The sequence below is a fragment of the Ascaphus truei genome, chromosome 2 (assembly GCF_040206685.1).
Source record: "Ascaphus truei isolate aAscTru1 chromosome 2, aAscTru1.hap1, whole genome shotgun sequence".
Lineage (NCBI taxonomy): Eukaryota > Metazoa > Chordata > Amphibia > Anura > Ascaphidae > Ascaphus > Ascaphus truei.
Genome location: NC_134484.1, coordinates 440,207,516 through 440,234,731, shown reverse-complemented (window position 1 = coordinate 440,234,731; position 27,216 = coordinate 440,207,516). Strand labels below are relative to the sequence as shown.

Here is a 27,216-nt window from a genome sequence, read left to right as displayed (position 1 = left end):
TTATTTACGCACAATTTCCAATGTACACTTTTTTTTTTCCAGGAAGAAAAAGCGTCCCTTCTTCATCGTACCCAGGAAGAACGGCGTAAGAGAGAGGTAAGAAGACCATTTTTGTTTCAAAGGGCCAATACGAAACAGAGTCCTGTCTATGAAAGTTTACCCGTCCAGGACAATAATATTGGCAAACCTTTTGAAAAGATAGTGCCACTTTGCTCATTAATACATCCGATCCAAAATATACAATTCTTTGTGGTAAGGAACAGACAGAAGCAAAAAATGTAAACCAGAAAGCCACAGAAACATAACCACATACTTTAATCTTATTACAAGTCTTGTTTTATTTCTCCAGAAATGTTTTTTTTTTTAAATGACCGCAATTAATGAGTTTCCATCAATCCCTGCCCACACAGGATTATCTATATACTTTAGTATGAATAAAAAAAAATGTTGTTTTTTACTTTCTGTAACAAGGACGTTGATGTGTTAGAGAATTATAAATTGCTGTATTGCTATATTTGCTTTCTCTGCAACATAATGTGTTTACAGTTAAAACTGCAATCCCACATAACCAGCCAGAAAACATACCTTTGTTATGGCTGTCTGACTGGCTTCCATAAACAGACATAACAACGCTAATAGCAAAGGTTTGGCTGCTTTCTTTTTTCGGAAATTCGTTGCAAGTTGCATTTCTCAGGAGTCTCTGACTGTGGAGAAGTTTGTCAATCCAGTGTTTTCCTTACCCTTTGCTCACTGCCTTTATCAGAGAGCCAATAAAGATAATGGGAGCGGTGAGAGGGAATTTTGGCTGTATAAACACTTGCTGATGGCACAGTAACACAACACAAAACGAGCAGCTAGAGGAAATCCAACCCCTCCCAAGTCCAACCTCAAACAAATAGTTTAAAACACTTATAGGTGACAGATACCACTTACCAGGGCAGAAAAGTTAATTCCTGGGCAGAAAGAGGGGAGGCTGGGACCTAACGGTGAGGGGGGAGTGTCTCGGGGCCTAATGTTGGTTAGTGGGGGAGGGAGGTTGGTGAGGGGGGGGGGGCTAATGGTGAGTGGGGCTGGGGCTTGGGGCCCTAAAGTGGGGACGTGGGGACCTAACGTAAATTGCACTCCACAACCAGGCCCCCTTCTGCCGCTGGAACCCCCTACCCTGCTGTTGATGGCCCTGCCACTTGTATTACTACATTCAGGTGGGTGGCCAGTTATTGCAATCAAAGCTCTTGGAGCTCCAGTACATCCTGGGAGTCAGGCAAAAACGTCAGCACAGCTCTTGGGCTAAGGCCCCGCTGCACGCTCCAGCTCGCCGTCTTGCGTCTTGGCGGCAAGTGCACAGCATTTAACCACAATATGCGGTCTGTAACAAGCTTCTTTTTTTTAGGCGCGGGGGGCGTGGCCAAAACGGGTCAGGGGCGGAGGGGCTGACCTTTTACATTAGAGCTCTCCCAGGTCATGGCAGTATACACACAGGTTCCCCCCCTCACCCCCCCCTCAACCCTGCAGCAACGCCAAGCTATAGAAGTTCTGGGGCCACATCACATCTGTTTAGTGTCAAGGCTGCAGGTTTGTGTGTGGAGCGGAGATCCCATCCCAGGATCTGATTTTGTGTGTGTGTATCCATCCCCCTTCCCGTTTATGCCACCCTGCCGGCTATCTCCCCTCCTTATTGATTCCCTGGCGCACCATATGACGCGTCGCCGCTCGGAATCACAATTCTGCTGTGTCCCCTGCTGGCTGACTCGTCACAGTGTGCAGTGAGCCTGGACGCGAGGAAGCACTAGGGACATCTAGGGAGGAGCATTGGGGACCTAGCCTTAGAATATCAACAAAAATATATTTATTTCATGAATGATCTTAAAACATGCCGGGGGCAAAAAACCTAACGAGCACCATCCCCTGGCGCGTTTCGTTGTCGCATCACTTCCTCAGAGGAAGCCCGGTGCAGCATGCTTCTGCTGCAGCGTGCACGCTCATGGGCTAGAGGAGGAAAGGTGTGTGTGTGTGTGTGTGTGATATAGGTCCTATTCCCACTCCGCTCTTTAGTTCTTCAGTCAGTTGCCAGGCAGCCTGGGCGTTTTGTGCATTGTAGTGTTTGATTCTTAATACAGTAGATCTTCAGGGTAGACCTTAAACATACAGAATGCGACTAAACAATCTTGGTTTCATTGCTAGCTTCAAACCTCTGCTGGACGGGTTTATTAAAAGGCCCTGATGTTTCTAATTTGTAGTGACGTAAATAACAGTTGGTAACCAATCATTTTTTTAGCTCCCAGTGTATACACTCATGCATCAGCTCACAATGTTTAAAACAAACTTTATTTAAAACTAACTCTATTATATAAAAATGCTTATGGATGATTTTTGCCCCAAAACATTAAATGGAAGTAGAAAGTGTTTTTGATCCAGATTTAACATGTCCCTGCCATTGGTTCATTTTGGTTTTGGGAGGGCCTGGTTCCTTTAAGATAAAATGGAATATGCACAGCTTTATTTTGTGCTGTTTTACAGGAAGAAAGGAGGAGGCTGAAAAATGCAATAATTATTCAGTCTTTTGTACGAGGCTACAAGGACAGAAAACAGCAAGTACGTGCTTTATTTCCTCATCCGATTTAGATGCCATAATCAGAGTTTTACTATCCTCTTCTACGTTGCAGTATTTTACGGCATGACATCCCCAAATTGTTGTGATGTCATCATACATAACTGTAAAATGTGTTTGAATAAGATACCGCCAAGCAGTGGGCAAAAAACAATTACCATCTTTTTTTTATTTGTTTAATAGTCTTCTTAGAACTCACATTATATTCCGTACCAGAACTATTTCTTATGCAGACAATGGCAGCCATATTGTCTGTCCTCAAAAAAAATCAGTTTGGTGCCCCTATGATCAGTGTCCATTACAAAGGCTGGCACTCTGATGATCCTTAAACTACAGTATGCACTCAGGGCTATTATATTGGGGAACACAGATCACCATTTTTTTTAAGGGATCAAATCTATAAAGTAGATATTGGGTGGTCAAACTTCTGGTGCTGTGACCCCCTGCCTGCTCTCCCCCAGTGCTCGCCTCCCCCCCCCCCCCCTTACCTGTGTGCCGGCGTCAAATGACGCCACAGGGTCATGTGACTGCACATAACGTGACTCTGCGGCATCATTTGACGCTGCGTTGCCATAGCGGCGCATCTCCCGAAGCCGGCTGAATCACAGTGAGTTACAGAGTCCTCGCGCGGTCCCCCGGCATTTCATTTAAATGCCCTGGGGAAGAGCGTGGGGCCTCTGCAAGCGCTGCACCCCCTGCCCCCCACAAGTTTGCGCACCCCTGAACTAGATGACTAGATTCACTAAAACATGTACAATCGCCAATTAAGTGAATAGCAATTGTGAGCATTCTCACAATTCTTGCACATTTTAAACACATTTTTATTTGATATATTCTGTTTGAATTCTTTCTGCATTTGCACTATTTAATGAAACGTGTTACAGCTTTAAATGATCTGGACTCTGGTAATCATCTGTTTGCCACGTAGGAGCAGCATGTTCTCTTTTGGATTGTCTAATATTCTTTACATAACATACTGTCAATATTCATGTCCAGATGTAGCCAAACTTACTTCCCTTGTGGCCTAGGAGAAAAATGCGGCCACCCGTGGCCACAAGGACAACAAGTTTTGCGGCCTGGAGGAATTCATGTTGCGGGGTTCCATGCTTTTGAGTGGGACCCGCAGAGTTAATCCTTTGCTTGATGGGCCATTCTGCAGGAAGAGAAAACGGTACTCACATTTCAGATGAGCTGCGCGGGTTCCTGTCCGCTGTCTCTGCATCTCCCTGCTTGGACCTGTGTCTCCCCGCTCACTGAAGGTATGCAGGGCTGTAGGTCCTCCCCCCTTGGTGATGATGTTGCCCTTATATGGGTCTCTACATCATGAAGGGGAGGCTATATGGCCGTATTTGAGCATCAAAATCATCAAGGGGGTTGGACAGTTTCCAGCCCCCTTGATGTAGATTCCCAAATATGGCTAAATAGCCTTACACCCATATGGTGAGGCATATACATCATCAAGGGGGGCGGAAATACAGCCCTGCTTACCTTCAGTGAGTGGGGAGGCACAGATCCGGGCGGAGAGATGTAGAGACGGCAGACAGGGACCCACACAGCGCACCTGAAATGTGAGTAACGGTATTCTCTCCCTGTGGATGACCCAGGAGGATTTACACTGTGGGGTCCCATTCTGAAGCATGGAACCCGGCAGAGTTGAACCTCCTGGGAAACTTTCTGGGCTCCGAGAGCTGTAGCCGCGATGTGGCCGCACCAGAGCTGTGAAAATCGCGGCACCAAAGGCAGCAAGTCTGGCTACATCTGTACAACACACAGCGGCTGAGGCTTTGCTTTTAGTTTGTCACGTGAATGGTGCTTTCAAATGTATGTCCTCAAGTTAACAAGTACTTTCATTTTATTTATTTTAAAGTACGCCATCCAAAGAAGTGACTTTGATCACTGTGCTAGCTCAAGCGCCTCTAATGGGAGTGCTGCAAATGGAAGCAACCTTACTCTTTTAGTACGAAAGATCCTCTTTTTTTACAGACAGAATGAAGATTCGAAGCGTTTGGTAAGTTGATGCTGAAGACAGCGTTCTTTTTATGGTCTAATATCTACAGTGTACAACATTTATATTGAGAAGAGGATCTTTAAGCAGCAATCTTCCCAAATTTAAGATATGATGACTTTGTGTGTGTGTGTGTGTGTTTCTTGAACCAGAGTGTTCATCGCATGCTGAATCACAGTCTGATCTTTGAGGCATCCTGGTTGTCGAGATACTAGCTGTTGCATGTGCTGTAAAAAATAAATAAATAAAATTATATATATACATATATATGCAAATGTAAATACAACTGTATGCTCATCTGCATGTCTTAGGCAGGTCTGCAACCCCGCCTTTCCCCATTATCACCCAGCACACAGCACTTCCACTGCAGCAAGGGATTCTGGGAAATGACATGCAAATGAGCACACAGTGTCACTTTTTGCTTCAAAAACCATTTTTAACATGGTTCTCTATAGGGTTAAGCTTGCTGCATGGTCACAGGTTTGAGCACAGCCAAGGTTAAGGTGCATAGCCAGAAAACCCACCCACAGATTAAGGTGCATAGCCAGAAAACCCACCCACAGACAGCTGTTTGGCGGGGTTGCATACCTGCCTAAGACATGCAGATGAGCATACAGTTGTATATATGTGTGTGTGTGTGTGTGTGTGTATTTTATATATACACACACAATCATGGCTGCTAGGGTCACGAATAGGAAGTTGCGACATATCCTGAGGCCGATACTGGCAACCATGTCCCCACCAGACAGATCTTTTTGGCTAGAGCATAGAATGGCAGATGTCTCTGGAACCGCAGGGTTCCTGGAGGTTAGACTAAAGCGAACCGTGCAGATTGCTGCTTTAAAACAGCAGCCCCTCACTGCACTCTCCCGCCTGCCCCCCCCCCCATAGAAATATATTGCTTTTAATATGCATTCATATCACATAATGGGAATCCTATCACATATGCTGCAACCATTACTTATGTGAAAGAAAGCATTTAAAATTGGCTAGTAGCTTAAAAATTGCGTGGAGATATCTTCAGAGTTCATCAGACATGGCTATGCTTCAAAGAGCATTAAAATGGGATGCTGGTATAAGAGAATTTCCAATATGTAGCCTTTGACCTGCAAACGGTTGCACGGATGATGATACATTTAGGATTTAGGTTGCATTTAGTTGATATGGATTGGATGCCCTAATTGTTTTTTCACTGCAGTTTACACTATGATGCTTTTTTTAGGTAAGAAAGATTTTCTTTTCCCCCCAGATGGTTTTGTCATTAACACATTATACAGTTTTTAGTGTTTCCACCTCTTACGTTTTTTCCCTGCTCCCCTAGAATAACTAGGCACGCAAGGAAGAGCGCAACTGAAGATTGTATAAATACAAATTCAATTTATAAGCATAAAAACAGGTATTTAAGACGTACATGTAAAAAGTAGTAATACATCATGGCTAGCTTCATCATCCCAAAATAGAAGGGCAGCTGGGCTGACCGCGGGTCCCGAGGAAAGAACACACAGGATCTCCATAAGAATGGATACCAGTCCTTCTATCATCCGATTTCCTTAGCTCAAGTGTAGCCAACTCCAGTCCTCAAGTGTCACCAACAGGTCAGGTTTTGAGAATATCCCTGCTTCAGCACAGGTGACCTAATCAATGACTCAGTCCAAACCTGAGCCACTGATTGGGTCACCTGTGCTGAAGCAGGGATATCCTCAAAACCTGACCTGTTGGTGACCCTTGAGGACTGGAGTTGGCCACAACTGAGATAGCATATAAAAAAAAGTTCACAACCTCGTGTGAGCGCCTGGCGTTTGACATCACTAAGTGATGACTTGACCTCTCCTAGAATAACCAAGGGAGATTGGCATTGGGGACAGTCTTCTGCAGGCTCTAGCCTGTCTTAGACTGTACGTGGAAGAGGATTTTCCAAAAAATTGGATATTGATGGGAAAAACATTCCTTTAGTAACCAGATGTTTTGGGAATGTTGAGTTTATTATTTAAAAACACTGTATTGCCAGAATGCTTTTCAGAAAGCGGTCGGTCACCTATATTTAGAGCACTATGCACGTAACGCCGGCATTAATTTCATGTGGTCAACATGGGGGGGGATACACATTGTAATGTGCTCACTCGCCAAACAACCCGCAGTCCCTGGCGAGCAGCTCTCACCTACTACTTACTACTTACTACTTCAGGTTTGTGTGCAAGATTCAAATCAAAATCTTTATGTATGTGAAATTCAATGTTCGCTCTTTTCTTGTATATTGCCTTTTATTCTTACTTTAAGCTTTGAATCCAGGGAGGATGAAGTAACCATCTTTGATTTTCTATTATTTGAGGACATGTTTTTCTTGCAGATATGGATATGTCAGAGTTTGATAAAACAGAGTTCCCAGTTTGTCAAGCAGCTGTCGGGCCCGGACAGACTCATCTGTCTATATCAAATCAAGAGGCTTTTAGGGTTATGTTGCAGGTAAAGATTCCCCATTTTCATTTGCATCTATTTCTGCTCTAGTGCAAATACCTAAATAACAAAGGCAGCTGTTTAACCCTTTGAGTGCCCCCGTGGCCTAATGACGTATAGGGGATGCCGTGCATTAAATGCTTGCTTTCTAGGGGGAGACCACGTGTGTGGTAAAGGTGGTCAGAACAGACTTCCATTAATGTCCTGGGGTGTCCCTGTTCGCAATCGCATGATTGCTAAACGTGGTGATCCCATGGTTGAGTTCCAGAAGACAGTGGCATTCACTAATATAATAATATATAGTTGGTTGGTAAAGGTGAGATGAACTTCTCCTTGCATACTTCCTCTTGTTAGGCAGCCGTTCCAAACTTGCCCCAGGGTAGTCTTCAGAGGGAGGTCTTAGAAAGAGGAGAGATCAGAGAGGAGGAGCACACCCGAGGTTAAGGTTATAAATGAATGTAATAAAGGTAAGTATGCATAACTTGCATATAAAATAAGATCAAGCTGTTCAGAGTATTCCAGTGTTTTTTAAGCGTCGATGTCTGTTGATGTTATAAAGCTTAAAAACCACTGTAATACACTGTACAGCGTGATCTCATTTTATATGTTAGTTATGCATACTTACCTTTATTAAATGAATCTATACCCTCTTCACCTCTGGTACGCTTCTCTAATATATCTAAAAACATTTAAAAAAAAGTTTTTACAGATGGATTACTCTACTACCAGTCTTGTACAACAAAAGACAAAAATTCCCAATGCTATACCCAATATGACAAAAAATATATAGTTAAATACTTAACTGTTTATCTTCTTATAAATAAGTGTCATTTAGTTAAACTCTTTGGCCAAAGCGTTTAAGCCTGGAACTATATATTTTTTTTATCATATTGGATGTAGCCTTGGTATTTTTTGTGTCATTTATACATTTGGTCACACCCAATAGCACTCCTTTTGATACAAATATATATATGTATATATGTATGTGTTATGATGGGTGTTTGGGTTAGAACTTGCAGGGATTGTGTATGTTTATACTCCACCAACGTTACTGCTCACCATGCATTTTGTTACTGCTGACGTATTCCGTGGCCACGTGTCATATCACAACAGTCGGCCTTTTCTAATCAAGTAATGCACTCACAAATTTCTCATTAATATTATATTTCAGTAGGACTGTGAGGGCTTGGCCTTTCCTGGAGCAAGCTCTGCTTGTGTTTCCTGGCCATATAAATGGTGGCATTTGGTAAACCAGAACTTAATACTGTGAAAGCACAAAATACCAAGCTGCAGGACAGCCGGTTGTAGCTGTTGCACATGGCCAGTGTCCAGCCAGCAAGAGGAGACTTCCTGGAAGCATCACTTTACATGTCATTACGGGTTGCGGCACCTGCCTATCAGCAGAACAGCATTGTCTGGGGCTTAATCTTTCAACCTTCATAAGTGCCAAGGCAGCATGCTAAATATATTTGAACATATCCTAAGGAGATTGAGATAGTGATGGTATCATTACAATCCCTTTACATCTAGACCTGCAGTCCCATGTGGTGGCATGGGGACCCTTAGCTAGCAATGATGTGACAATTGACCGTTGGCGTTCTGAATCGTATAACTCAGGGGTTCTCAACTCCAGTCCTCAAGTCTTTGACTGAGCCACTGATTGCGCCATCTGTGCTGAAGCAGGCATATTCTGAAAACCTGACCTCTTGGGGTGTCTTGAGGACTGGAGTTGAGAACCCCTAATATAAATCATCATCCCTTGAAAGGTTAACGCCTTTAACATTTTGCACAGATGCTTATATTAATCAGTAGCCGAGGCAAAAAACAAAACAAAAAATACATTGGCTTTTGATACAGGATTGTTGTAGACTTGAAGAAGAAACCTGTGAGGTTTCAGTAGCTTCGTACACTATAATGTACACTATAATTTCATTCATCAAGAGCGCTAATGTTGGTTCCCTAAAAGTTATTGTGACCTTCAACGAATCTACATTTTTTCCAGGACCAATATGGCAACTTTAAACTACGTTCATTAAAGAAAATGAATTTGAGTGCATGATTTAAAAAATAAAAACGAACTTCTGCTGTAGATATATACAACCGTTGTGGTTGACTCACATCATGCATATACCAATTAAGCGCCCAATTAAAAATATCTTTCCTTTAGAGTGACGGCATGTCACCTCTAATTGTGGTAATTGTGATTGTGTGAATCCGTTGTATATGAAAGACTATTTTCTTCTGCAGCATCCAAAGTGCAGGGTTGCAGTATATTAAATATGGGCTATTGTGCCTAGGCATTGTACTGGACAAGTGGCCTATAATTCCCAATGCCTTTGAATGCAACAATATGCTCGAAGTCAAAAGATGACAAAAGCAAGATCATTTTCAGTAGTCCAGACAATGCACTGATCTGCTAAGAATGGAAGCAAAGGTGAAATGTTCTGAAGGATCCCTAGATGATGCAGCAATAAGGAGTACCAAATAATGACTAGAACATGTAGTTTTTATCTTCTGTCTAGTTCTAAATGTGTCAGAATATAGGTCCGAGTGTAACAAAATGTAAGACTTGAAGCTACTGTAAGAATGGTGATCTTGCACAAAGGCAGCTCCTTTTGATGGATTGGGTACATTTTTAGTAATGGAGCTCGAGGATCTCTCTGGAATACTAACATTCGGAATTCACAGCTTTTCCCATTGAACTAGTCATGACCCCTGTAATGTTTGCCTCTGCTTTTGCAGTGGTGGCTGCTTACCTCTCTGAGCATAACATTATCGTTACTCATTACCTACACCAGTGTTTTTCAACCTTTCTGAGAACTTTGGAAGCTCCCACAGTAATTAATAGTGATCATTTTATTTATATAGTGCTCTTCTCTCAATGAGACTTAAAAGCACTTCACAGTTACTAAAAAAGGAAAAAGAAGAAAACATTTAATGTTATAAATGAGACCAAAAACAAGCAAAGATGCAATATAGGGTGGGAATGTACTGTAGTGTCACGCTTGTGCTCCTAAACACAAGCGCAGAGAAAGGAAAGGGACCCGATAGCGAGGTGGGGAAGCTGCAGGAGACACGAATGGAGTGAGTTGGCGTGCAGCTGGGGATCAGCGCACGTAGTCACGTGAGCGCGCCACGCGCATGAGAATGCGCGACGCGTCCGGAGATGCGGAGCCAAGCCCAGCTGCAAGTGTGCGCATTCTCTGGCAGCAGAGTGGGGATGCGCGTGTTCTCAGGCACCAATGTGGGGGAAAGCCAACGCTTCAGCACGGGAGTCTGGAACGGGAACTAGGAACAGGAACATAGAACTAGGAACATGAACATGGAAGGAGCCGGGGAGGTAGAGTCCAGAGCACAAGGTAACATCCACAAGGGAATTGCTTCTTGGAGGACGTCCAGCCTCCTTAAAGGCATAGTGCCGGAAACAGCAAGGTGCAGCGAAACTAAATATAACATAAGGGTTCTTAGTCTAATCCATTGGCCAAGGAATTATAAGACTGCTAACACGCCAAGGTGAACCCTACTAAGCAGGTACCTACACTACCCGACGGTAAACTAACCTCAGTAGTATATGAGTGACTGTCCCAGTCTTCCGGAATCCAAAGGAGATAAGTTAAGGTCCCAAGGAGGTCCAGGCAGGAACAGCATGCGATGATAGTACTAGCAGGCATCAGGGCAGGCAGCAAATGACTAATAGCAAAGAGAAAGTCAAAGAGAGGCTTACTTCCTGTCAGGAGGAAGAGGGCAGGATTTGCCAGGAAGCAAGAAGGAGTTGCTTGCTTCAGAATCCTTAAAGACACAGGATCTTGACTCGCAGCTAGAGGGCGGCGATTAGAAGTAAACAGGTACGGAAGGAACACGCCGCAGGGGGCGTGTTCCGTGCATCGTTACATGTAGCTATTAAATGACAGACAGGTTGGGGTTAATTAATCACATTCTTGGGTAAACGAGTAGGTCTTGAGTCTGTTTTTATAGATTTCCAGAGAGAGGGCCTCCCGAACTAATTGACTGCTGATGTACTGTTTGGGACATTATTAAATGTATGTTCCCTCCACAAGCTGAGTACATTATACTTCCTGGGATCAGTCGAACTGTTTTGTTCGGACTAGGCAATTTGATTTATTAATTAGGTGTTCGCAGAACAAATATTTTCTAGCACATGTAAAATGTAATGTGCACAATGTAAAAAAGGTTGAGAACCATTGCATTACAGTGTAACAGCATTTTATGAACAAACCAAAAGATAGTACCAGCACTCTCTGTCTTACAGCTATAGATATAGGCAAATACCAGTGTAGGGAATAAGAATAATTTAATGACACTAATAATAAACTGAAAATATAGCAACAATAGCCAATACGCCAATGCAAGAATAAATATCACCATAGAGAAAATCAAAAATTAAAAATTAAATTTCGGTTGCTGCTTTTGCTGGACTTCGGTATTATCTCCAAGAGAGTCTGGGATAAAGTGATGTCCGCTGCGCAGCAAACATACGGCACCCATAGCAGAGATGCCGGGGGGGGGGGGGGGGGGGTGCTCACGTACTCCAGGTCTTCAACAGTTCACCGTGTCCATAAGAAGTGTTTCTTTGGGAGTTACACAAAGATCATTAATTGTGTCAAGGCGCACAGGACTAAGTATTTGTCAATGTAATGGGGTTTTACAGCTGTGTGTGTACAGTGCGTAATACTTGATCTGTTTCACATGTAGGTTATTACAGCGCTGCCATGATGACAGCTTGAATGTTGCACTTCCTATGAGAATGGTTGAAGTATTTTCATCAGAGAATACATATTTGCCTGTTCTACAAGATGCCAGATATGTGGCTTCGTTAGTTGAACAAATTTTGCACTACATGATTCAGAAAGGTCAGTATGTTTTAAAAATATTTATTCCTTTTGTTTGACTTTCAACTTTATACACATTAAGAATTCCTGTCCATTGTAATTGATGCAAACTGCGCTCTCGCTGCTAAGATACTGCTCCTCATAACGTTTAATTGACTTTCTGATTCGGTGATTGCCCCAAACTTTGCTTTTAAAGAGACTATTGACAATATAACAGATTTTGTTACAATGAACCAAATGATAAGAATAATTTGTGTCATATTAAAGTGAAGCTTCATCTAACGTTCACAATTTCACTTTAGACCTAGTAACCACCAGACACCTATTACAGGAAAGCACTCTACGGACTGATTTGTGTCCACAAGCACGAATAGCGCTTTGTTTTATACTGAATAAATGCTATTTCAGATTTTTTTAAAGAAAATAATTCAAATAATCTGTTTACCTTTTTAATGTCATTAAAATGTATTGATGATGTAACTGACAATGTAATTATTACAGTCTGGTTATCCTTTAAATTACTGATATTTTATTAGCTTATTTTCCGTGTGTGTACGCACACACATGCGCTACATAGGTATCCGCCCGCATAGGCTCACACACGCATACATGCACGCACACACACACACACACACATATATATATATATATATATATATATATATATATATATATATATAAATACAACTGTATGCTCATCTGTATGTCTTAGGCAGGTCTGCAACCCCACCTTTCACCATTATCACCCAGCATACAGCACTTCCACTGCAGCAAGGGATTCTGGGAAATGACATGGAAATGAGCACTCAGTGCCACTTTTTGCGTCAAAAACCATTTTTAACATGGTTCCCTATAGGCTTAAGCTTGCGGCATGGTCACAGCTTTGAGCACAGCCAGGGTTAAGGTGCATACCCAGAAAACCACCCACAGACAGCTATATATATCAGGACTTTGCTGACTATTTTAAGGAAAAGGTGGATTCCATACGGCAGAACATCCCCTCTGTTTCTTCCCCCCATCCTACACCTCTTCCTAACTCTCCTCCAGGAGGATGTGTCGCTGTTGATATCCTCTTCTCCCTCTACCACTTGCCCTCTTGACCCCATTCCCTCCCATCTCCTAAAACCTCTAGCTCCTACTATAATCCCTACGCTTACACACATTTTTAACTCCTCCCTCTGCTCTGGAACCTTTCCATCCTCCTTCAAACATGCAACAGTCATACCATTACTCAAAAACAGCAAGCTTGACCCTACCTGTCTTTCTAACTATCGACCTGTCTCCCCCTTGCCTTTTGCCTCTAAACTACTTGAACGTCTTGTATTCTCTCGCTTGCTCCATTTTCTCAACACCTATTCTCTCCTAGACCCTCTACAATCTGGCTTCCGCACTGCTCACTCCACGGAAACAGCCCTCACTAAAATAACTGACGACCTCCATGCTGCCAAAGACAGAGGTCATTACACTCTGCTCATATTACTCGACCTCTCTGCAGCATTTGACACCGTGGACCACCCTCTTCTCCTCCACATTCTCCATACTCTAGGTATTCGGAACAAAGCTCTATCCTGGATCTCATCCTACCTCTCCCATCGTACTTTTAGTGTCTCTTCTGCTAACACCTCCTCCTCCTCTATTGATCTCTCTGTGGGGGTACCCCAGGGCTCTGTCCTGGGACCTCTTCTCTTTTCTCTGTACACACTCTCTCTAGGTGACCTAATAACATCTTTTGGGTTTAATTATCACCTCTATGCCGACGACACACAAATATACTTTTCAACACCTGACCTTACACCTGCTGTACAAACCAAAGTTTCTGAATGTCTCTCTGCTATATCATCCTGGATGGCCCTCCGACGCCTTAAACTCAACATGGCTAAAACAGAGCTCCTCATACTTCCTCCCAAACCTGGCCCTACTACCTCCTTCCACATTACTGTTGGAACTACAATCATTCACCCAGTAGCCCAAGCACGCTGCCTAGGGGTCACATTCGACTCCTCTCTCACATTCGCCCCTCACATTCAAAACATTTCTAAAACTTGTCGCTTTTTCCTCCGCAATATAACTAAGATACGCCCTTTCCTCTGTTGTTCGACTGCTAAAACTCTGACTCAGGCCCTCATTCTCTCCCGTCTTGATTACTGTAACCTCCTGCTGTCCGGCCTTCCTGCCTCTCACCTGTCTCCCCTACAATCTATCCTAAATGCTGCTGCCAGAATCACTCTACTCTTTCCTAGATCTGTCTCAGCATCTCCCCTCATGAAATCCCTCTCCTGGCTTCCGATCAAATCCCGCATCTCACACTCCATTCTTCTCCTCACTTTTAAAGCTTTACATTCTTCTGCCCCTCCTTACATCTCATCCCTAATTTCTCGGTATGCACCATCCAGACTCTTGCGTTCTTCTCAATGATGTCTTCTTTCTACCCCCTTTGTATCTAAAGCCCTCTCCCGCCTTAAACCTTTTTCACTGACAGCCCCACACCTCTGGAATGCCCTTCCCCTCAGTACCCGACTAGCACCCTCTCTAGCCACCTTTAAGACCCACCTTAAGACACACTTGCTTAAAGAAGCATATGAATAGCACTGTGGATATTCTGAACACATGATACATAAGCTTGGCACCCTGCAGACGCACTTACCAGAACTCCCTCCTACTGTCTCTGTACGTTCTCCCTACCTACCAATTAGACTGTAAGCTCCTCGGGGCAGGGACTCCTCTTCCGAAATGTTACTTTTATGTCTAAAGCACTTATTCCCATGATCTGTTATTTATATTATCTGTTATTTATTTGATTACCACATGTATTACTACTGTGAAGCGCTATGTACACTAATGGCGCTATATAAATAAAGACATACAATACAATACAATATATATATATATATATATATATATATATATATATATATATATATATATATATATACATAAACATGCACATGTATATTCATACACGCACACGCACGCACGCACACACACACATATATATATATATATATATATATATATATATATACGGAGGTAGAATTGGGGCAAGTGCGAGTTTGGCAAGCAGCGAGACATCCATAGTAAATGCAGATAATACTAGAAAACGTCTAAAGACTGAACCCAATTGGCGCAGAAAGCCAGGAGCCGATAAGATAATAGCACAGACTGAAAAAAAACTTAAATGCATGTTTGCTAATGCAAGCAGCCTGACAGATAAAATGGGGGAGCTTGAATTAATAGCTGCAAGGGAGCAGTATGATATCATAGTCACTACTGAAACATTGGTGGGATGAAACTCATGACTGGGCAGTTAATTTAGAGAGTTATTTTTTCCCCGGAAGTATCGAGCAAATCGAAGAGGAGGTGGAGTAGGTTTATATGTTAAACCTAGATCTAAAACCTATTATAAGGGAAGATGTTTATGAAGGTAATGATGACAATGTAGAGACATTGTGGATATAAATTAGCAGTAGAGGTAATAGTATAAAGAAAATATATATATTATAGGTGTATATAACTGTTGCATACCAGATTAAAATGTGAGACCGCTTTAGTTTTGAAAGAACTTAGACTGGTGGTGGCTGTGAGAGTCTCCGGTAGATTGTTCCAGTTTTGGGGTGCACGGTAAGAGGAGAAGGAGCGGCCGGATACGTTGCTGAACCTTGGGACCATGAACAGTCTTTTGGAGTCAGATGTCAGATGAGCAAGAAAGTTCGTTAAAATTCTCAAATACCCCGCTAAAAATAATCATTCAGTCCCAAGACATAGAGAGGTGTATGCCATAAAGTGAGTAAGTCCTGTTAAGGTAAAGCCATGGTTCCCTGAAAACTGAGAGTGAATGAGAAACTCACCACAGACAGTTTCATTGGGGGCTAGTAAGGCATAATAGCCCAAATTACTCACGGACACCCCCTTGTAGTGGATGATGTGGTGCTGCTGATTGATCCAAGGTAAAACGAAAGAAATAGAGCACCATCGATGACTGGAGTCAAATAGAGCACCATCGATGACTGGAGTCATCGATGGTGCTCTATTTCTTTCGTTTTAACCTTAGATGTCAGATGAGAACTGCTGCTTGTGGTAGGGATGAGGAGCTTGTTCAGATAGACGGGTAGCTTGCCCTGAAAGTATTTGAAGGCAAGACAGGAAAGATGACCTAGACTCTCTAGTTCTTTGAGCATTTCACAGTGATGTGTGTTGTAGTTGCATTGGATAACAAAAAGGCATATTGAATTGTAGAGGGTGTCAAGTTTGCTAAGGTGGGTTTGTGGTGCCGAGCCGTATACTATGTCCCCATAGTCGATAATTGGCATTAGCATCTGCTGTGCAATACGCTTTCTGACCAGCAGACTTAGGGAGGATTTGTTCCTATAAAGTACACCTAGTTTGGCATAGGCTTTGGATTTCCGGGTATCAATATGCAACCAAATGTTAAATGGGAGTCAAACCATACGCCCAAGTATTTAAAACTAGTAACAGGAGTTGGGGCGATGTTAGCGTTGGTTCTGATCTGGAGTTCAGTCATTGGAAGCTTTAAAAATGTAGCCTTGGTCCCAAATACCATTGTTACAGTCTTGTCAGTGTTTAAAAACGGTTTGTTTTGGGAAATCCAATTTTCAAGTCTCAAAAAGTCAGATTGAAGTATGTGTTCAAGATCGGAGAGGCTAGGGCTGTGTGCATATAAGATTGTGTCATCTGCATACATGTGTATTGAAGCTCCCTTACAAGCAGGAAGATCATTGATGAACACTGAGAAGAGTTGGGACACCAGAACAGAGCCTTGCGGGACACCACAGGTGGTATCCAAGGGGTTGGAGTTAGAGCCTGAGATAGACAAATGTTGGGATCTACCTGATAGGTAGGAATGAAACCAGTTTAAACCATGCTTTCCTATTCCAGACCTTGAGGCTGGCATACAGAGCATAATCTCCATCTGTGCTGATGATACTTACATAGTTACATAGTAGATAAGGTTGAAAAAAGATGTACGTCCATCAAGTTCAACCTATGCTAAATTTAGATCACAGATAAAAAAAATATATATATATATACAGTGGTCGACAAATCACCAAAAAATCTACTCGCCGAACAAAAAAAATCTACTCGCCACCTAGTACCACACGTGTGCTGCTTGGGCCAATAGGAGCTCGCCACGATGTTAAATCCACTTGCCCGGGGCGTGCAAATGTATAGGTTTGTCGAACACTGTATATATATATATATATATATATATATATATGTCTTTTTTCAACCTTATCTACTATGTAACTATGTAAGTATCATCAGCACAGATGGAGATTATGCTCTGTTATATATATATATATATATATATATATATATATATATATATATATATATATATATATATATATATATATATATATATATATATAAACTAGTAAACAAAAACAAAAAAACCCCATTGTTATATCATCCAATGATATCTCATAAAGGGAAAAATAAATTCCTTCCTGACTCCAAGAATTGGCAATTGGATTAATCCCTGGATGAACATTCTTCCCATGTTTACTTATTTGGTATATCCAAAATAAATACTACAGTAAATTGTGTAAGGTAGTAGAATCAGAGCAGGGTGTAATTTCTCTCCATAAGGACTTGGAGAGACTGGAAACTTGGGCAGGTAAATGGCAGATGAAGTTTAATACAGACAAATGTAAGGTTATTCATTTGAGAAGCAAGAATAAACAGGCGACTTACAAATTAAATGGGGATAAATTGGGGGAATCCTTGATGGAGAAGGATTTAGGAGTGCTTGTAGACAGCAGGCTTAGCAATAGTGCCCAAAGTCATGCAGTAGCTGCAAAGGCAAACACGATCTTATCTTGCATTAAATGGGCAATGGCTATAAGGGAAGTAAACATAATTATGCCCCTTTATAAAGCATTAGTAAGACCACACCTTGAATATGAAGTACAATGTTGAGCACCACTCCTTAGAAAAGACATTATGGAACTAGAGAGAGTGCAGAGAAGAGCCACCAAATTAATAAAGGGGTTGGACAATCTAACTTGTGAGGAGAGGCTTGCTAAATTAGATTTATTTACATTAGAAAAGAGGCATATTAGAGGGGATATGATAACTATATACAAATATATCCGGGGACAATACAAGGAGTTTTCAAAATAACTATTCATCCTAAGGGCAGTACAAAGGACTCTGGGTCATCCCTTAAGGTTGGAGAAAAGGAAATTTCACCAGCAACAAAGGAAAGGGTTCTTTATAGTAAGGGCAGTTAAAATGTGGAATTCATTACTCATAGCGACTGTGATGGCAGATAAAATAGAATTGTTCAAAAAAAGATTGGACATCTTTTTAGAAAGGAAAGTTATACAGGGATATACCAAATAAGTATACATGGGAAGGATGTTGATCCAGGGAGTAATCTGATTACCAATATTTGGAGTCAGGAATTTATTTTATGATATAAGATATTTAGATTATATTTCACTGAGTTTTTCTGTTTGCCTTCCTCTGGATCAATATACGGTAAGTATAGATATAGGATAAAGTATCTCGTCTAAATTTAGCATAGGGTGAATTTGATGGACGCATGTCAACCTCATCTACTATGTAACTATGTATCCATGCACACGCACACATATATACACACACACACACACACACACACACACACACACACACACACACACACACACACACACACACACACACACATACACATATATAATGTCATTGGTATGGCAGTTTGCACTCACGTTTTTGGTGAAGGCAGATGCTTGTCCCATAGCATAAGGATATGTACGTAGTAACCAGGGGGATCCTGATGACAAAAATAAGACAGCACACCGCAGGAAGGTCCCTCTATGAGGACCGAAACGTTGGCTGCCAGGTGTTCTTAATACAAATCTTTTTCTACATTTGCGGTGTGCTGTCTTATTTTTGTCATCAGGATCCCCCTGGTTACTACGTATATATATATATATATATATATATATATACTCGACAAATGCACTCCCCCGCACGTCACAGGCGAGTGCGTTTTGGCCGCTGTCAAGTGCTTACCTGCGGAGGGGTCCCGCGGTGTGGTGCGGCGATCTCTGTCTTTTCCCCTGCAAATCGTACTCTTTCCCCTACAGGCCCTGAAAAAATGGCAACGCGGTGTCATTTGATGCCGCGCGGCCATTTTTTCAGGACCTCCAGGGGTAAGAGTACAATTTTCAGGGGAGAAGACGGAGATCGCCGCAGGTTGAGAGGGGGGTGAGGGAGTTTTTTATCTGGAAGGCGGGGTGGGGGGCGGCGAGTGGTTTTTATATAACACACTCTCACACACTGTCTGAATGGCAGAGATAATCATTTCAGCAATGCTGGATTACTTTGCCTTGGTGTGCACAAATTGCTCCTTAAATTGCATACCAACATTTGTTAGTTGCAGGCTTTTCTCGCCGGTTTGTAGCTTGATCCAAATAATTAATTAATGCTGTAACTCTTGTTTCTAATATTTCTGTGCCAATATTCTTTGTAATAGAGAAGTTTCTGGGTTTAAAAAAGAAAAAAGGGACACGTTGATACTACTACAGAACTACAACACAGATATTGTGGGTCTTCTTAAGCAGAATGGCATTAGGAAGTGTAATAAGGAGCGTCTTGGCTCTGTGACCCTATAATACATACCCGCAGTGTGTCTCTCACTATCACAAATGTTCCTGCCAAGCTGCCATTTACAGTATGTTGATCTTGAAAACAATTTTGAGTCCCGGCGAGCATCTTGTTCATGAGTTATAGTGTTGTCAGTCTGTTTTTGCAGTCTTTCTTACACAGCAAATCACTTGGCTTTTTTTTTATCCTAATGGTACGTTTAATTGTATGAAAAACAAAAATAAATAAAATGAGAGAGAGAAAAGGTGGCACACATGGTCTTGTAGTAAAAATTAAAAAAAAGACTAGGGAAAATAGGTGAATGTTTGAGTGACTGTGGACTGTATTCTGTCTTTGACAGCTAGTACAGGCATACCCCGCATTAATGTACGCAATGGGTCCAGAGCATGTATGTAAAGCGAAAATGTACTTAGTGAAGCACTACCCTTTTTCCCACTTATCGAGGCATATACTGTACTGCAATCATCATATAGTTGTCACGGTTGTGCTTGCCACAAACCAAGACCGGACTGCAGGGCTGAGGTGGGGATGTGAATACACCGACCTTAGGCCACGAAGCCGGTTCTGGATTGAGCAGTTCGTAGTTGTTCATAGCAAGGTCAGGATTGGAGATGGCAGCATCGTCGTTATTCAGGCAGGAGTTCGGCAATGGGTAGACAGGAGCTCTCTGCTTCAGCGTAGGAGCGTGAGCGGCCTCTGCGCGAGCAGCAGGCATGGCCCATGACGCCGGTCTCTGTAGGGGAAGACAGCCAGCTGGCTGAAGAACACCGCAGGGCAGCGCCAGTGAAAACAAGCGCTTCAGCACACGGGTCCGAAGTAGGCCTCTGCAAAGGGAGAGTGCAGCAGGCCTCAGGAACAGAAGGTAACCTCTGCTAGGGGAGAATGCAGCAGGTAACAGGAATCAGTGCTGGCAGCCCAGTGCTTCAGCACAGGAGTTCGAAACAGGCCTCTGCAAAGGGAGAGTGCAGCAGGCCTTAGGAAACAGGAACACACACCTCTGCGTGGAGAGTGCAACTCAATCAGTGGTGTATATGCAAATGAGAAAAGACACAATATAGTGCAACAATGTCGTTTAAGGTTTATCTCCAATTTCTGTAGACTTCTTTAAATTCAGAACTCACATTTTCTCTGAAAAAATCAAGCATGTAACCCAAACTTAAGTGGGTAGTAGTAGTGGGATGTGGTATGTAGATCCAATCTCTCTCTATACTCTGTGGTCTTGGGGATCAAATAATTTTCTGTGACTGGATGTCACTCAGGATGATATGTACACAGCCATATGTGAATGGGAAAACGAAAAGCCAAACGTAGTATGTACCAGTAATAATATAACAATTTAATCTATAAAACCATAAAGATGTACGCTTACATCAATAAAATCACATAATGAGCACATAGGAAAAGCGAACACTGCTTCCAGACTCTCACCCCTCCGCACAGATCTCCCGTCGCGTCACTTCCGGCTTCCCGGCGTTTCACTTCCGGTATCACGGCGCGTGTAAACTTCGCCAAATTGAGGGGATCCCAGGTGCAGGCAGGTACAGGTGAGTGGCGTCAGCAGGGCGCTCTCGACTCTACGTGTTTCGCTGTCGTCGCTTCGTCAGGAGTCCAGATGGTAGCTAGACATATGCGGGCCCCCGGCCAAATTTTGTTTCTGGGCCCCATTATGAACGAACATACTCTGTAGATTCAGAAGTTTCCATCGGCGCCCCCCTCCCCCTCCCCCCTCCCCCCAGCGTGTTGGCGTCCCTGTGAGCCCTCCCCCCCCCCTCTTTTACACATCCTAACTCTCCTATTCACCCTCTCTCCTCATGTATTTCTCCCCCCCCCCCTTTTACACTCCCTCACAACCCCCTTTTTCCTCTCACGTGTGTGTGCTGCGTCTGCGCAGGCACCTGCCCAGCCGGCAGCAACGGTTCCTGCGCATGTGCGCCAAGCTGCCAACAGTGACGTCACTTCCGTGGCTGCAATTCCTTCACCATGGATGTGATTTACACCAAGGGAAATATTTTTTGGTATGTGCCAGCAAAGAAGTTTCACTTCAAAAATGTATGTGTGCACACAGCAGAGGAGCCATATCAAATGAAATCCCAAATAAATTGTTGAAAAGTTCTCCTTCCAAAAAGAAAAAAGTCCTTCCTAGAAGCTGGAGAGATCCCTTTTTTGGCATCACTGTCACCGACCAGGGACTTCTGCAAATAAAGCACAAGAAGCTTACTCTTGAGAGGATACATAATCGGGTGTACCAACAAAAAGATATGCCAAAATGAACTTGTTCCATGGTTTCAGGCTTCTTACAAAGCATTGTTCCCTGCTGTCACTTCTCTGCGACTGTGTTGATGTTGCCGGTAGTGATGGTGTTAACACAAACCCACGTGTATCTACTACCAAATCTGCTGCTCAAGTTTGGGAAATCACTTAGTATTAGAAGTTTACAGTCTGAGTCTGGATTTTCTTTAGGCCAACAAACTTGTGGTAAAATGCTCTGAAACAGTCTTGTGAAAGCTGACAGTAAAATGTGAGTTGTACCATTAGTCATGGTCATAAACACTGTTTAAAATGGAAATTCTTCTATTTTTTTTTTTCCCCCTCCCTTTCCATTTTTTTATTTCAGGATACTACAGGTCTCTCTACTTGTTAATCAATAACAAACTTCCATCAAGCATTGAGTATACAGATGTCTCCAGAGTTCCTATCGCAAAAATACTACTAGAAAATATTTTGAAACCACTGCACTTTACATATAACTCCTGCTCTGGGGGTGCAAGGTAGGATATACTTTTAGGTACATTCCATTGTTATTTCTAAAGTTCCGATACTGCAGAAATCATCAGTAATGCTGTATCTTCTGTGGCCTGACTAATAATTAGAAGCTTCTTATTGGTGGTTGGGCTTTGAACGGTTGCTTTTAACAAATGTGCAAAATGTAAATAGTGAATATGTATAAATTGCCCCATGTGTGTTTTGTGTATACAGTAAGTCCTCATTTACCGACGGATGCTTTATCCGACGCCGCATAATGCAGTCCACCGGACGCATTATCCAACGTCGGATCCGCTTATCCGAAGGTTGCCGCCGAATAACATTGACCCGCAATCCAAAGGAACGTTATCCGGCGGTGGTTTGCGGGACGCATTCTGTCGGATAAGCGAAGACCGCCTGTATGTGTATATATAAATACATACTGTGGATAGATACACAATATATTACATTTCAGTATTAGAAGTTTAAAAGGAATGAACTGATTTCTACTGATTATTTTAGATAAGATTTTTGTTAGTCTGTGGTCAACACTTACCTAGATCCCAAAACCTGCATCCTGAACCTTGCTACTATTTGTTATAGGGCAGTACAAAAAAAAACCATCTCAACCTTATTATAGCGTGATCCGCTACAACGCGGATCCGCATATAACGCAGTCTGAGCGTGGCTCCCGATTTTAAAAACATCTCCAATTATTATTATTTTTAGCGAAATGGCTGCCGCACGAGGACTTACCCGGCATCTGTAGGTCTCTCCTCTCTGCAGCTCTCTCCTCTCTGCAGGTCTCTCCTCTTTGCAGCTCTCTCCTCTCTGCAGCTCTCTCCTCTCTGCAGGTCTCTCCTCTCTGCAGGTCTCTCCTCTCTGCAGCTCTCTCCTCTCTGCAGCTCTCTCCTCTCTGCAGCTCTCTCCTCTCTGCAGCTCTCTCCTCTCTGCAGCTCTCTCCTCTCTTCATCAGGCTGCCCATGTGCGCCTTGCACATTTACAAGGGTTTTTTAAAAAAAATTTTATATAACATTTAATACTTTATTATTAGTGTAGGGGGGAGGTGTGTGTCCGTGTCCGTTAGCAATAAAGCATTGAATGTTATAAAAAAATTTTTTTTAAAAACCATGGAGATGTGCGCCATGCACGTGGACGCAGCCTGATGAAGCAGGGAGAGAGGAGAGAGCTGCAGATGCCGGGTAAGTCCTTGCGGGGCGGCCATCTCGCGATCCCGGTTAACGCGATCCCGGTTATAATGCGGTCTCATTATGTGGACCCCCGAGCACCGCGTTATAACGAGGTTCAGTTGTACTATCAATCCACCTAATTGTGGACAGCACAACATTCAAACTTACCTTTCTACCTTAAACAATCACTCCATATTCAAAGAGAGAACCATTGGGAATCCATATATATAACAGGTAAATTCAACCTTTCAATTGTCATCTTTTTCACGTGAGCCAATAGGAAAGAGGTACTTGTCACCTTAGGCTGTGGACAACATCCTTTATGCGTTGTTTTCTTGCAAATAATGACTCCAACCACCTGCAGACATAGGCAGCACTTCTATGATACAGTATAGGGGCCTCAAAAACGTGCTGCAAAAAAAAGTTGCCTCGGGCCCCACAAAACCTTGCTTTCTTTTCAGTAATAGAACTTTTTATGATGGCAAAATAACATTCCCAACTAATGAAGTATTGTATGATAAATGCTTAAGAGGTTTTAAAATGGGATATGTGCTTTTTTAAAGATCTATAAATCGTATCATTTTCGCAATGAGTGAGAAAAAGCCATTGTTTTTTTCTTATTCTCTTCTAGGCAACAGGTTTTCACTGCCTTCACCGAGGAGTTCTTGGCTGCACCTTATACCGACCAAGTATTCCATGTCATCATTCCAGCACTGGCCGACTTGCAGACTGCTTTTCCATATGAGCTCTATTTGAATGCACTACTTGCGGACGTAAACCGACAGTCACGAAAATATGATCGAGTCCCCTGGCTCTTTTATGTTGTGCTGACAGTGGGTGAAACATACTTGGGTACGGGGAAAAAAATATATACCTTTGCTTCGCTTGTATTGTTTTTATTAGAGATTGATCAGTCGCTGTCCACAAATCGAAGTATGTGTACGACACAGAATGAAAGGCAACATGAGTATCTCTCTTTCATTATATCACGTCTATGAACCTCCAAGCACATACGCATTTAATACTGTTCTATTCACCCATCACATGCAAATGATATGATTTGCCACAAGCTGCTTGTTTGCTAACTTATAAAAGAAAATTCTTTCATTAAAAATGTGTAAAAAAAATTATTAGTGATGGAAATAAAATGAGCAGTTGGAGTTATTAAACCATCATTATATAAACGACCAATGACATCAATTCAACAGTAACTTTTTTTAAAATAATAGATTAGGTATGGGGGGGGCTCAACTCCAGTCCTCAAGACCCCACAACAGGTCAGGTTTTAACGATATCCCAACTAAAGCACAGGTGGCTCAGTAAGACTGCACCACCTGTGCGGAAGCTGGGATATCCTGAAAACCTGACCTGTTGTGCGGAGGGGGGGGGGGACGAGGGGGGGCTTGAGGACTAGAGTTGAGCACCCCTGGATTAGGTCACTGAGCTGATTTGGGGGTGGGCTTTGATATGATGCTCTCAGACATGTTGTGTTTGGGCACATATCTTCCAGGTAATCTATCAGAAGAAGGCATGCTGGAATATCTGAGAGTGCTGCAGACCTTCCTGTCTCAGTTACCCGTCTCTTCTGCGGGTGCCAACTACCAGGAACTTGCCAGTGACTCTGAAGACGAGGATGAAGATATCAGCAAGATGGTCACCACAATCGTAAGAGACTCTGCTCATAGGGTTTTCTGGCCCCTGCAATAACAAAGGGCAGTCCCACGTAGAACCAGAGGAAGTAATGGCAGTGATATGTTTGAGTTACATTTTGTGGGTTGATGCCTTCTTACAACAAATCTGACATCTATAAGTAGTTTTAAATAACTTTTGAAAGCCTTGCCAAAGTTTGCAACTTGAGACTTTTGATTAGTTTAACTTTTCAGGTTTTCAGGATATCCCTGCTTCAGCACAGGTGGCTCAATCAGTGGCTCAGTCAAAGACTGATTGAGCCACCTGTGTTGAAGCAGAGATATCCTGAAAACCTGACCTGTTGGGGGAAGGGGGGAAACCTTGAGGACTGGAGTTGTGAACCACTGCCTTAAGCATTGAACTGCCATTGTTTTTTTTATTGGCTCTTGTGTGCATAGCAACCATTATCTTTGTACTTTATTACATAGCTCAATAGTGGTCTTGTCTTAATGACTATGAAGAGACATATTTACCAAGCAGTACAACTCCGTAAGACGCCTTTCTGCATAGCACTACGGAGTATATATGGGCCATAACCTCTTCTAACTAATTGCTGCATATATTGACTGGAAGGAATGAAGAGAACAGGGTTATTGTGTGAAGTATAGGGGACTAAGTTCTTTGAAGCAATCTGTTGGTAAACCTTTGAAACGAAACACTTCAAAATATGCTGTTTTCTCTTCAGTAAAAGTGTAGCTGTTGTTTTTCAAATAAAAGCAAGAAACTTTCTGCTGTCAAGTACTATCACACTTTGAGTGCGTAGGTCCCAAAATATTGTGTTGTTGGTTCTAGGGCGATGGTAAAATATCAGTGCAATACATAACGGAAGAGTGCCTGAAGAAACTGGATACCAAACAACAGACCAACACTCTGCTCAACATGGTCTGGAGAGATTCAGCCAGTGAAGAAGTCTTCACCCTGATGGCATCAATCTGCCACACGTTAATGGTGCAACATCGAATGATGGTGCCAAAAGTCAGGCAAGTACTGTCGCACGTTTGCATGGGTATATTGCAAAGTAGATTTGATAGTTTGCACTAGAGACCTGATCTTTCAGATTAGGTTTCACCTATCCACCTTTAAGACCCATCTTAAAACCCGCATCTAACAAAGCACATGAGTAGCTCCATGGCTGATGCTATACACTTCATACATCGACCGTGGCCCCTTGCAGATACACTTACCAGAACACCTTCCTACTGCCAATGTACGTTCTTCCTACTTACGCCTTCGATTGTAATCTATTCACAATAGACGCCTTTTCCTAAATGTAACTTTTATGTCTCAAGCGCTTATTCCCATTATGTGTTTATATTATTGTCACGTGTATTACCTCTGTAAAGCGCTATGTATATGGTGCTGTATAAATAAAAACATACATACATACACCTGAATGCTATTTATATTACACAATCCTCAAACAATGCAGTTTTACATTGGAGCTACCCTGCTAGTGTATTTAGTTTGCATTCTCGCAGCTACCTGTATAAAGACTGTCCTGGCTTTCTCTTAAATTCATCCAAGTGGGGAGTGTAAAAGATACAGGTGCATAGATGTTTACATAGATAATGCAAATATAATTCTAGTTGTTTGACTATTGGGGAACATAATGATATATCGATTTATATAAATTCATATTCATTTGATTTAATTCAGATTTGTTTTTTTAAGCATTTAGACTGTTGTATATGAGAAAATAACATTAATGCATGGATAGGTCTATAAGCTACATGTTCTTTCCCCCCCAAAAAGCATATATGATTTGTCTAGATATGTATGAAGAATATCATCATTATTAGAGCTGTAGCATTGTTACTACTGAAGACTCCAAAATGTGTTTAGCACGCAAAGGATTAAAGATGATCCTAAAACTTTCTTTTATAGAGAGAAACATTTCATAACTTATAGTGCCGTTTTTTTTACTAGTTTAAAAAAATAAATAAAGTGGCCATGATTCTCTCATTTATTGTTTGTACTGTAATTAGAAATGAGAACAGGGCTAGATTCCAGGTAGTGGAGGGGACGATCTAGACCTGGTATGATATC

At 42.3% G+C, this 27,216-nt stretch overlaps 1 protein-coding gene across 1 annotated transcript in view; it reads left to right on the top strand.

The window, feature by feature from the left end:
• Positions 1 to 27,216, top strand: part of UBE3C (ubiquitin protein ligase E3C) — a 123,600-nt gene that overhangs the window by 14,419 nt on the left and 81,965 nt on the right. The window contains exons 3-11 of the mRNA XM_075587850.1: positions 43 to 96; positions 2,518 to 2,592; positions 4,476 to 4,616; positions 6,961 to 7,076; positions 11,781 to 11,938; positions 22,164 to 22,317; positions 24,113 to 24,333; positions 24,992 to 25,146; positions 25,963 to 26,150. Coding sequence (XP_075443965.1) covers positions 43 to 96; positions 2,518 to 2,592; positions 4,476 to 4,616; positions 6,961 to 7,076; positions 11,781 to 11,938; positions 22,164 to 22,317; positions 24,113 to 24,333; positions 24,992 to 25,146; positions 25,963 to 26,150 — 1,262 coding nt within the window. The remainder of the gene's footprint in view (positions 1 to 42; positions 97 to 2,517; positions 2,593 to 4,475; positions 4,617 to 6,960; positions 7,077 to 11,780; positions 11,939 to 22,163; positions 22,318 to 24,112; positions 24,334 to 24,991; positions 25,147 to 25,962; positions 26,151 to 27,216) is intronic.